Source organism: Phocoena sinus, chromosome 18 (genome assembly GCF_008692025.1).
Source record: "Phocoena sinus isolate mPhoSin1 chromosome 18, mPhoSin1.pri, whole genome shotgun sequence".
Classification (NCBI taxonomy): Eukaryota; Metazoa; Chordata; class Mammalia; order Artiodactyla; family Phocoenidae; genus Phocoena; species Phocoena sinus.
Genome location: NC_045780.1, coordinates 15684460 through 15696844, shown reverse-complemented (window position 1 = coordinate 15696844; position 12385 = coordinate 15684460). Strand labels below are relative to the sequence as shown.

General features: G+C 43.7%; 1 protein-coding gene across 2 annotated transcripts in view; it reads left to right on the top strand.

Annotated features, from left to right (window-relative positions):
* The first annotated feature begins 392 nt into the window (after positions 1-392).
* The window catches only part of VPS36 (vacuolar protein sorting 36 homolog), a 34071-nt gene continuing 22078 nt past the window's right edge, over positions 393-12385 (top strand). The window contains exons 1-3 of one of the 2 annotated variants that reach the window (XM_032610964.1): positions 393-568; positions 9512-9580; positions 10940-11010. In XM_032610964.1, coding sequence (XP_032466855.1) covers positions 473-568; positions 9512-9580; positions 10940-11010 — 236 coding nt within the window. In that variant the 5' untranslated portion in view covers positions 393-472. Of the gene's footprint in view, positions 569-6019; positions 6091-9511; positions 9581-10939; positions 11011-12385 lie in introns of those variants that run through there. The other variant, XM_032610965.1, reaches the window with a different exon arrangement.

The window sequence follows — 12385 nt, the reverse complement described above, 5'->3', positions numbered from 1 at the left end:
TTACATACTGATTGAAGCTGTGTGAAAACAATTCGGGTCATGAATATTCATCTGGAAAAAAAAAGTTATCATTTACAGCCTTTAATGAACATGGCAGCATGCTGGGCACTGACAAGAAAACGGCACAAATACGCAGGAATAAAGCACAATAAGAAAATCCAAGCTGCGGTTGGGGCTCCCTCAAAGTCCGATGTAAACTCTGTGTTTGTTTCTGAGCTGGACAAAGGATGGGGTGGACGTCCCCACCGGGCCCTTGGCGGAAGGAACGCCAGGGGGCGCGCCAAGCACGTCGCCACGTCCCCCGGCGCCCCCGGGGCAGCGCGCGTTCCCCAGAGCGACCGGGCAGGACCGCTACCTCCCTGCCGGCCTCCACCCCGCCCACCGCCAGGGGGCGCAGCAGGCTGCCCGGCACTCGGCTCGCCGCCGGGAGCGCCAGAGCGGGCGAGCGGTGGAGGCCGGCCTGGGGGCGGCCATGGACCGCTTCGTGTGGACCAGCGGCCTCCTGGAGATCAACGAGACCCTGGTGATCCAGCAGCGGGGAGTGCGCATCTACGACGGCGAGGAGAAGGTAGGGCGGCGGCCGGCCTGGCCTCGCTCCCGGACCCTGACTCGCGGGCCCGGCCTCGCCGCTCGGCGCCGCCCCCGCAGTCCACGCCGGCCCAGCGCCCGGCTCCGGCCCGACTTGGGAACGGCTCCGGGCGGGCGCGCCGGGCGGAGGCCCCTTTCCCACCCGGGGTGAGACCCCTTCGGGAGGCACGGCGGGCGCGGGCCGGGAACCCTGATTCTTCGCCCCGATCGCGGCGGGCGGGCGACGGGCAGGCCGGTTCCGCCTTTGTCCGGAGGCCGCCGGGTCCTGCGCTCCGAACCGGGCGTGACTTCGGGCGCTGGGACCTGGGGGAGCCCGAGGGACTAGGCGGTCCCGGCCGGAGCGGGATGGGGGGTGGCTTTAAAAGGATTTCCGAAAAGAGGAGTTAGCCTCTCCTGGGACTCCTTGGCTGTAGGCTCTGTGTTTTGTTTGTTTTTTCTTTAGGAGTGACAGTAGAAAGGCGGTTTGATTGTTTTGTCGAGTGATGGAGTAGGCCATGTCTGGTAATCCAAGCGTAAACCTTAGGAGATGTGTTTGCAAATTGAAAGAAATATTGCCAGTATTTCACAGAAATATTAACGTTCACTGGAGACTTCCGTCAGACTACAAACTATCATCCTGTTCTGGATGAAATGTATAAACTGGAATTAGAAAAAAATTAAAAAACCCATTTACTCACTAGCATTTGTGGTTTCCAGAAGTTTTCACTTGCTACTTCTCCTTCCTTGGAGTTTCCTTAGAGAAACTTCCTCCTGTACTTTCGCAAACTTTGCTGGGCCCAGAGCTCTTTCTGTCTGTGCTTTACAGAAGCTTGAGGCTTCCTTCCTTCTAGGGGGTGGAGGGCAGGGGTTAGTTACACAGCCATCGGAGGTACCGGGGGCCCAGGGGCTCTCCCTACTGGAGGGCATTTTTCCATATTTCCATTATTGAGTCAAGATCTTTTTTTCTTAAATAATTTGCTTGGCTTAACTCTGTTTACTGCTTCAGTACTTTTATTAACTTGATCTCAAATTGGGTTTGCATGTTTTGGTTGGAGTGACAAGCTCAATGTTTTTATTTTTGTAAACCGAGGTTACACCTTTGGAACTGGGGAGAATGGGAAGCTTAATCAACCTGCCCCCCCTCGGGGGCTTGGAGCTTGGCAGCACCCTCAGGTCCGAATATGGGTATTGACAGATGGGTCTTCAAAGTCTCCTCCAAAGCCACTCCCTGCTGGCTGTCTAGCTTTTGCCGATCCCCACACTCTGTTGTTCTATGGAATTGCAATATGCAAATTAGGGACATGTTGGCTGCACAAAACATAACTGTGGTATGTTTTTTTTTTTTTAATAAATTTATTTATTTATTTTTGGCTGCATTGGGTCCTCGTTGCTGCGCACGGGCTTTCTCTAGTTGTGGTGAGCGGGGGCCACTCTTCGTTGCGGTGCACAGGCTTCTCATTGCAGTGGCTTCTCTTGTTGTGGAGCACGACTCTAGGCATGTCAGGATCAGTAGTTGTGGCACGTGGGCCCAGTAGTTGTGGCTGGCGGGCTCTAGAACGCAGGCTCAGTAGTTGTGGCGCACCGGCTTAGCTGCTCCATGGCATGTGGGATCTTCCCAGACCAGGGCTCGAACCCGTGTCCCCTGCATTGGCAGGTGGATTCACAACCACTGCGCCACCAGGGAAGTCCTTATGGTATCTTTAAAACAATAAAAAGATCAAACGATTAGCACCCATATATGAAAAACCATTGCTGAACCAGCAAATTCTAGTTTTACTTTTATTTATTTTTGCTTCTTGTTTTAGCAGACATATAGGTATCAGAGGATTAAGAAAAAAGTCATGGGAAATACTTAGTCGAGACCCTTTGATCTCATCAAGAATTCTTTTTTTATAACTTTATTTATTGAGTATAGTTGATTTACAGTGTTGTGTTATTATCAGGTGTACAGAAAAGTGGTTCAGTTGTACAGATGTATCTATTCTTTTTCAGGTTCTTTTCCATTATAGGTTATTACAAGATACTGAATATAGTTCCCTGTGCTATACAGTAGGTCCTTGTTGTTAGTCAAGAATTCTTAACTGTTCTGCAAGCTGGGGGTGGTGCGGGAGGGCTATGGGTGTCTTGAAACCTAAGCGAAGCTCTAAGGCCTGCTCACCACTGTGGTCCCTGGGCTGGATCTACTCAGTCACTTGCTGAGCTGTCCTTAGTGTGGCTGAGGGCCAGACTGATTCCTGGGGGAAGTCTTGCATCCTGGCTTTCTCCCTCTGCTGGAAGGCGTCCAGACCTCGCATGGTCTGAGGACTCCAGGAAACTGCACTCATCAACCTCCGGATCTGAGCAGGTGCCCTTTCAGAATCTCTCACTAGCTCCCGTGGTCTCAGTGCTGCAGTGCAGACTGCACAGCCTTCTCAGCTTTGCACCCGACATGTTCCCCAGTAGGGGCAGGGCTAAGACCAGTGGACTCTCCCTACTCGTCCTTTGTATCTTCTGGCTCACTGTGGGTGTGAAATACATTAAAACAAAGAAACACACAAAGCCTTGAATAAGCAGTGTACCTGCTACGTGCCAGGAGCTTTACATAATTGAATCCTCTCAATGGGCATGTGAGGTGAGTATTCTACTGAATGAGAAAAGAACTCTCAGAGGCAACAGTGACTTGCCCTAAGATCCACTGAGTTAGTTCAGAAGAGCTGGGAGTTAAATCTCTATTGATCAGACTCCCAAAGACTGTGCTTTGTTCACTCTGCTGGAGCGCTTCAAAAATACAGCAGTCGGGGCTTCCCTGGTGGCACAGTGGTTGAGAGTCCGCCTGCCGATGCAGGGGACACGGGTTCGTGCCCCTGTCCGGGAAGATCCCACATGCCGTGGAGTGGCTGGGCCCGTGAGCCATGGCCGCTGAGCCTGCGCGTCCGGAGCCTGTGCTCCAAAATGGGAGAGGGCACAGCAGTGAGAGGCCCACGTACTGCAAACAAACAAACAAACAAAAAAACACAGCAGTCACCAGTGCCAGACCCTTTCCATAGTGTAATATGTATGTTCTACGTATGTTTATGGAACATCCTCTGAAGATGAGCACACTGAGACCCTCAGTAGGTGGTTGAGAAAACTGCGACCTGTCCAAGGTCACACAGTTAGTAATGGGTGGAGCCAGACCATTGCTCTTTCCACTGCTCAGGTGCCTCTTGCTTGTTTATACGGGCAAAGTTTTCATGGGCCCCTTGTGACCGGATAATATGTTGTTTTCCTAAGCAGTGTGGACAGGTCATTTGTTTCAATTCACAGAAGCGTCTGTAGCCTCAGCTAATTTATTTATTTATCTATTTTTTAAAAATTTATTTATTTATGGCTGAGTTGGGTCTCTGTTGCTGCACGCGGGCTTTCTCTAGTTGCAGTAAGCAGGGGCCACTCTTCGTTGCAATGCCCAGGCTTCTCACTGCAGTGACTTCTCTTGTTGCAGAGCACAGGCTCTAGGTACGTGGGCTCAGTAGTTGTGGCTCTTGGGCTCTAGAGTGCAGGTTCAGTAGTTGTGGCACGAGCTTAGTTGCTTCGCGGCATGTGGGATCTTCCCAGCTCAGGGCTCGAACCTGTGTTCCCTCCATTGGTAGGCGAATTCTTTTTTTTTTTTTTGCTGTACGCGGGCCTCTCACTGTTGTGGCCTCTCCCGTTGCGGAGCACAGGCTCCGGACGCGCAGGCTCAGCGGCCGTGCCTAACGGGCGCAGCCGGTCTGCGGCATGTGGGATCTTCCCGGAGCGGGGCACAAACCCGTGTCCCCTGCATCGGCAGGCGGACTCTCAACCACTGCGCCACCAGGGAAGCCCACCTCAGCTAATTTAAAAAGTAATGTAAGAAGGTTAGTGGTGTGTAAAGTGGCAAGTTGCCAGCTTACACTAGAAGATTTAGAAAATGTGTATTTTCTTTCAGCTTTTAGGAATTTACCCTTGGAAATAATCAGAGATGCATAAAAATATAATGAACGAGGATGTGCATCTCAGCAGTATTATATATATATTATTTATTATTATGTAGTATAGGGAAAAATTGGAAGCAATCTGAATGTCCACCGTAGGGACTGGTTAATTAAATATGACACGCCCTAATCAGCATGAGGCATGGCTAACCATAGGCTGCTAAGTGAAAAAAAGCAAGTTATAAAACTATAAATATCTTGGTCTCATTTTATTTTAAGATTATATCCACACACCCTGGCTGGTCTGATTACGAATGATTTCATTTTCTGTTTTAGACTTTAAAAAAATGTTTTCCAGATTTTCAGCAGCATATTACTTTTATAACAGAGAAATGTGAACTCAGAACAAAACAGTAAGAGCTTATTCAGCGAATGCCTAAGTTATTTTAACTATTGACTCTTAAGTTGAAATTATTCTAGCTCTGAGTGGTAGAAGCAAAGCAGCCTAAACTTGTCTGTCCCGTTGAGCTCATAATCCCTTGGAATCCCTGAAGGGAACAATTACACAGTGTCTTCACTGGGAGCAGCAATGCTTTACGTGTGCACATTGTTCATCAACATGGTGATGGAACGTCCTCTGGCTTCAGCTTTAAACTCACATCCTTATGCTTGGATTTCGGTCAGATAACGTGCAGTTTCCTAGTCAGAGCTATTATGTAGTTATGCTGTGTAATGTATCAGGTACTCTCGAGTTGATAAAGTATTTGCTTCGGGAAAAGTGAAATCTTACTCATTGGCAAAAAAGAGATTTTTTTTTTTTTTTTTTTCCCGGTACGCGGGCCTCTCACCGTTGTGGCCTCTCCCGCCGCAGAGCACAGGCTCCGGACGCGCAGGCTCAGCGGCCATGGCTCACGGGCCCAGCCGCTCCAAGGCGTGTGGGATCTTCCCGGACCAGGGCACGAACCCGTGTCCCCTGCATCGGCAGGTGGACTCTCAACCACTACGCCACCAGGGAAGCCCAAAAAAGAGATTTTTAAAATGCTTAAACTCAATTATTTGGTTTTGCGTATGCAACATTAACCAACACATTTGTAGCCAGGCCGCATTAAATGCCAGGAATGTGAATGTGTTACTTCAGATGCAGAGGAAAGTGTGGAACTCCGAAGTCTTTTCTCTGAGGTGCTGAAGTGCTTGGTGGAAATCTCTTACAGAGTGTCTTCGACCAGATGGTTCAGCAGTTTTCTTCCCATTAAAGCTTATTAACCATATTATTTAAACTTACTAATATTAAGATATTAGTAATACAGTCAGACATTTCTCTTAGAAAATAATTTTTTAAAACTCATGTTAAAAAGTATTAGTTATGTTATTATAAAGGACTTTTTTGACAGAATGTTTCTGCTTATGTTCAATTTAACAAAAAATAATTTATATACATTTCAGAGTTGCATGGAGTTATATATGCCTGTAACAGATTTCTTTATCTTTTTTTATTAGACAAGTAATAAAGTTGTTAAATATGGGTAAACCAAAAGAAGAAACTTGAAATAATCAGTAATCCTTTACCCGTAAACAATTACTTTTGGCACATCCTGTGTGTGTGATTGTGCAGGTACGTGTGTGTGTGTGTGTAACCGTGCTGTGTACACTGCTTTTTTCTATATTAATATTATGAGTATCTTGTAATATATTGTCAAGTGCATACATAATTGCATTTATGAATATTTTTACTTAAGAATGATATATAATAATGTTCTAATTGGTTATTCACTTGATACCCATTTTTAACCACATTATTTTATTTTTTAAAATTTAAATTTTTAAAAAAAATTTATTTAAGTTATTTATTTTGGGCTGTGTTGGGCCTTTGTTGCTGCACACAGGCTTTCTCTAGTTGCAGAGATCGGGGGCTACTCTTCGTTGCAGTGCGTGGGCTTCTCATTGTGGTGGCTTCTCTTGTGGAGCACGGGCTCTAGGCACACCGGCTCAGTAGTTGTGGCCCACGGGCTCTAGAGCGCAGGCTCAGTAGTTGTGGCATATGGGTTCAGTAGTTGTGGTGCACGGGCTTGGTTGCTCCGCAGCATGTGGGATCTTCCCGGACCAGGGCTCGAACCCATGTCCCCTGCATTGGCAGGTGGATTCTTAACCACTGTGCCACGAGGGAAGCCCTCACCACATTATTTTAAACTCAAAAGGATTATTATTTGTAATAACCTGGACCCTCACTAAGATGCTTTCCTTTGAGTTTCTGTTTTATATTATAACTTTTGAAACAACTAGTTACTCCTCAAAAGGATAGAAGCATGTCCTGCCTTATGGCAAATTCGACTTTCTAGTAACTAAAGTGAATAGAAACTTCCAATATATTTCTTGATTTTGACAAATGAAGGGGTTTGACTTGTCAGTCTTTTGGGTTCCAACTCTAAAATTTGCTTATCTGTATAACTTCCAGTGCATAATAACAAATTATGAGGATTAAAGGTTTGGTCCTAAAGACATAGCTGGCATTTTTGTGATTGTATTATAGTTAAAAAACATTTTTACATTTATAATTTGCCTAAGTGACACAATCCCCTGATAAAAATTCAAAAACCATGAAAAGTTAAGTCTTCCTCCCATCCTAGTCTCTCTGTCACCCACTTCCCCCTCAGAAGTCACCAGTGCTTCATTCTGGAGTCATACACATGTGTCATACACAGGTGTTTGCGTAAAATATATTGTTTTTTCCTTTTTTAAGTATAAACTTGTAATATACTATGCATACAGAGTTCTGAAACTTGCTTTTTTCACTTAATCTATGTGGGGAATTTACCATATTTCATTAAGTCTAAGTGCACATTTTCTACCCCCCCACCCCCCTGGAAGCAGGATGAATCTTCAATTCATGGCATCTTAGATGTTATCAAATACATGAAGAGTCTCCTGATTCTTTTTAATGACTGAGTTGTCATTCCTTGTGTGGATGTACATTTCCCTGTTGATGGACATTTAAATTGTTTCCTATCTTTCGCTTTTAAAAAACAACAATGAATAACCTAGTAGCATATCGTTGTCCACATGTGTGAATTTGTCTTTGGGATAAATTCCTAGAAGGGCATTGATTGGATCAAAGGATTTGTGTGTTTATATTTTTGATAGATGATAATACATTGCCCTCCATAGCACTTGTCCCTCCAGTGATGTATGCAAATGCTTATTTGCCCAACACGTCACCAGCACAATGTTATCAAACTTTTGGGCCCTTGCCAATTGCATGGATAAAAGGGGTATCTTGATGTTGTCTTAATTTGCCTTTTTCTTATCATCAGTGACGTTGGGCATCAATTAATGTGCTTAAGAGTCATTTGTAGTTCCTTTCCTGTGAACTTTCTGTTAACAGTCTTTGCCCATTTATCTAATGGATTATAGCCTATTTCCTTATTGATTTGTAAGAGTACTTTATATATTAAGGAGACATATACATTTGTCTCTGATGTGAGTTACAATTATTTTTCCCAGTCTGCCATCTTTGCCCTTGGTGGTTTTTGCCATGAAGAATTTGTGTGTATGCGTGTGTGTGGAGGGGAATTGATCAATCTTTTCCTCTAATGCTAATGGGTTTAATGTTTTTCTTAGAAAGACTTTCTCCACTCTGAAGTGATTTAAAATTTTTTCTTGTAATTTTTTTCTAGTTCTTTCATACATTTTTAACTCAAATATTTGATCTATCCAGAATTTATTTTGGTACAATGTGTTAAGTATAATCTTACTTTGTTCCCGCCTGCCCGCAATGGGCAACCCAGGTGTCCCAGTGCCATTGATTGAGTCTCCATCCACACCTATTTTGCATCTGTTTGTGTTTTTTTCTGGATGTTCTTATTATTTAAAAATCATTTAAAAATTTGTATGAGGGCTTCCCTGGTGGCGCAGTGGTTGAGAGTCTGCCTGTCGATGCAGGGGACACGGGTTCGTGCCCCGGTCCGGGAAGATCCCACATGCCGCGGAGCGGCTGGGCCCGTGAGCCATGGCCGCTGAGCCTGTGCATCCGGATCCTGTGCTCTGCAGCAGGAGGGGCCACAACAGTGAGGCCCGCGTACCGCAAAAAAAAAAAAAAAAAAATTATGAGTGTTATACACAAATTCAATCTGATGGTAAAAATTCACTCAATAGTGAGGTGTATAGTTTTGAAAAAGGGCCCTTTGCTTCTTTTTCACCCATTCCCTCACACTTTTTCTGAGATAACCATCGTTAACAGATCATTGAGTATCCCATTTAGACCTTTTTCTACTACTTATATGTGTATATGTATATATATACACACATCTCTTTATCTATTTATAGATCTATCTCACATGTAGTTTGAGGGATATGGAGTTTATATCTATCTGATTACATTATATGCAATATGCTGTCAATTGCTTTCTTCCCTACTAACCCTATGTCTTCGAGTTCCGTGATAGTTCATGTAGCTCTACCTCACTATTCTTTTTAACCCCTGCATGGATTTCATAGTATGAATGTATCACACTTGATTTAACCACTTCCGTATTGTTACATAGCTAGGTTGTTTGCAATTTTTTCCTAATTTTTATTTATTTATTTATGGCTGTGTTGGGTCTTCGTTTCTGTGCGAGAGCTTTCTCTAGTTGCGGCAAGTGGGAGCCACTCTTCATTGCGGTGCGCGGGCCTCTCACTATCGCAGCCTCTCTTGCTGCGGAGCACAGGCTCCAGACGCACAGGCTCAGTAGTTGTGGCTCACGGGCTTTGTTGCTACGCGGCATGTGGGATCTTCCCAGACCAGGGCTGGAACCCGGGTCCCCCTGCATTGGCAGACAGATTCTCAACCGCTGCACCACCAGGGAGGCCCAGTTTTTTCCTAATTTTAGCAAGGCTTATGAAGTGTGTAGCATTGCTTCTCTATAACTTGTGATAAATCTAATTCTAAAATGTTTATTTATGTGATTGACTTACTATCGTGCAATTCATGGGGAAGAAAATCTGGACCACATTGAGTGACAGGTTATTAATATTTTGTGATGATCTTGTTTTTCTAGATAAAATTTGATGCTGGGACCCTCCTTCTTAGTACGCACCGTCTAATTTGGAGAGATCAGAAAAATCATGTAAGATCAAGTTTTTTGCTTCTGTTCTAGGTTTTATGTCACTTTTTTTTTCTTTCTGGCAAAACTATGAATACATGTGATAAATTTTTGTTTGCAGATGTCTGAAGAGTGTGTTTCATATGGTCTCTATGAATGGGGCACAGATAGAGGAGTTAGGGTCTGGTCCCTCATTCAACCCTAGCACAGTCTGCAGCTACTGTACAGAGAATCCTAGCGGCTCCTGGTTTTTAAGCACTAATCAGATTCTCCCTCACACCCAAGTGTCCCCATCAGTCAGGGGTCCTGAAAACAACCCGTTTGGAGGTCTGCTGAGAAGTGCAGGCTTCTACCTAGATACTGAGATGAACTGCCTCTCAGTCACTCAGCAAAAGGAGAAACCCTCCCCCCGTTTTTGCATTTCTAGGAAGAGAGGACTCAGTGATATGTATAGACCTGATATCTTTATTCCAAAGAGCTTTACCTTGAATGTGTGTGTGCGTTTGTGTGTATTTGTGTGTAAATCTCTGTGTTGCCAGTAAAAGAAGCAATCTTTTCTATGTTATTTTTTAAATTGCTGGCTGCCTCCCCCATGAAATTTTAATTCCACAGGTAAACTATATACTGTACTGCGTCTCTTTGCATGTCACTAACCGCTGCAAACTCTGACTCGTTTTGCCCCCGAAGAGCCAATTTTTCCCCCTCAGTGGTGATGTTGGCCTGGTTGGTGACGAATGCCTTAGAACTGGTAATGTTGCCTAATTCTTTTTAAAGAAATAGAGATTCAAGAAAAATCTTTTCTGGAGGGGTAGGCGTCCTTAAACCATATGTTTATAAATTAAGTTAATCTTAGTATAAGTTTTTTTGATTATCATGTAAAGGAGCTAATATCAAAGCCCTTAGACCTATTATTAATAATAATTAATAATAAAGGGAAGCCACGTTAGTATTTTCTGTTAAAAATTAATTGTGGGTGGGTGAGTGAAATATAGAAAATTATAAAGCGGAAAAATCAGCTCTATAACACACTCTTTAAAGTCGTTTTGATTTACCTGCTCTATTTTCTGTTTTCCATATAAGAATATATTATATGTAAACAATTTTCATATAAATACTACTGTTTAAAAGATATAGCTCCTGTAAAAACAAAGGTAATGACAGCTGCTTTTAAACCTCTTATGTTCTTCCATGCCGCAAAATGCTACCACAGTATTGTCTTCATTCAGTTTTTCCTTAAGTTTATTTAAGGAATAAAATAACATTATTATTTTCTATTGTTATAATTACTAAGGACCTTAAAGGTATGTGGCACCCCATTAAATCTATAAAACAAGGATTTCTGACGAGTCTTACAGATCGTGTTTTCTTTTGATTCCCTCCCAGGAATGCTGCATGGCCATTCCTCTTTCCCAAATCGTGTTCATTGAAGAACAGGCAGCTGGAATTGGGAAAAGGTAAGGTCTGTATATTACAGTCTTTATGCACAAAATCGTTTCCAGTCAAGCTGTCCTTGTTAACTTGGTTGAGTCATTGCTCAGTCAGTCATGGCCGTGACTGTGTGTGTGCGAGTGAATCAGATGACTGTGTTTGTTGGTCAGAGCTCCCCTAAGAAGGTATCGTCCTGGGGGAGGAAGGAAGTAGGTGAGGGAGATTAAGAAGCACAGACTTCCAGTTACAAAATAAATGCGTCATGGGTATGAAAGGCACAGTGTGGGGAATATGGTCAGTAACTAAGTAATAGCTTTGTATGGTGACATAGCGTACCTAGACTTATCGTGGGATCATTTTGAAATGTATAGAAATATAGAATCACTCTGTTGTGTAACAGAAGCTAACAGTATTGGAGGTCAGTTATACTTCAAAAGGAAACAACCGAAGTCATGGAAAAAGAGATGGGGTTTGTGTTTGCCAGAGGTGGGGTGTGGGGGGCAGGGAAAATTGGAGGAAGGTGGTCAAAAGGCACAAACTTTCAGTAATAAGATAGATAAGCAATAGGGACGTGATGTATTGAAGACAACATTATAAATGTAATTAACACCGCTGTACGTTATCTATGATAGTTATCAAGAGAGTAAATCCTAAGAGTTCCCATCACAAGGAAGAAAAATTTTTTTTTCTATTTCTTTAATTTTGTATTGGATGTTTACTAAATTTACTCTGGTAATCATTTCATGATGTATGTAAGTCAAATCATTATGCTCTACACCTTAAACTCATACAGTGCCACATGTCAATTATATCTCAAAACCGGGGGGAAATATGTTTTAAAAAAAAGAAGGTAGGGCTTTCCTGGTGGCGCAGTGGTTGAGAGTCCGCCTGCCGATGCAGGGGACGCGGGTTCGTGCCCTGGTCCGGGAAGATCCCACATGCCGCGGAGCGGCTGGACCTGTGAGCCATGGCCGCTGAGCCTGCGCGTCCGGAGCCTGTGCTCCACAATGGGAGGAAAAAAAAATGAAGGTATTATCCTACTTTAAACTCATTGATAAATGGAAGTCATTCTTTTTTTTTTTTTAACATCTTTATTGGGGTATAATTGCTTTACAATGGTGTGTTAGTTTCTGCTTTATAACAAAGTGAATCAGTTATATATATACATATGTTCCCATATCTCTTCCTCCCTGCCTCCCACCCTCCCTATCCCACCCCTCTAGGCGGTCACAAAGCACCGAGCCGATATCCCTGTGCCATGCAGCTGCTTCCCACTAGCTATCTACCTTACGTTTGTTAGTGTATATAGGAAGTCATTCTTAAAGCATCAATCAAGTACTAAAGTTGCTGTAATATCCTCAGGTCATAATAAATAAGTGTGGGCGGGCTGTCACTGTATAT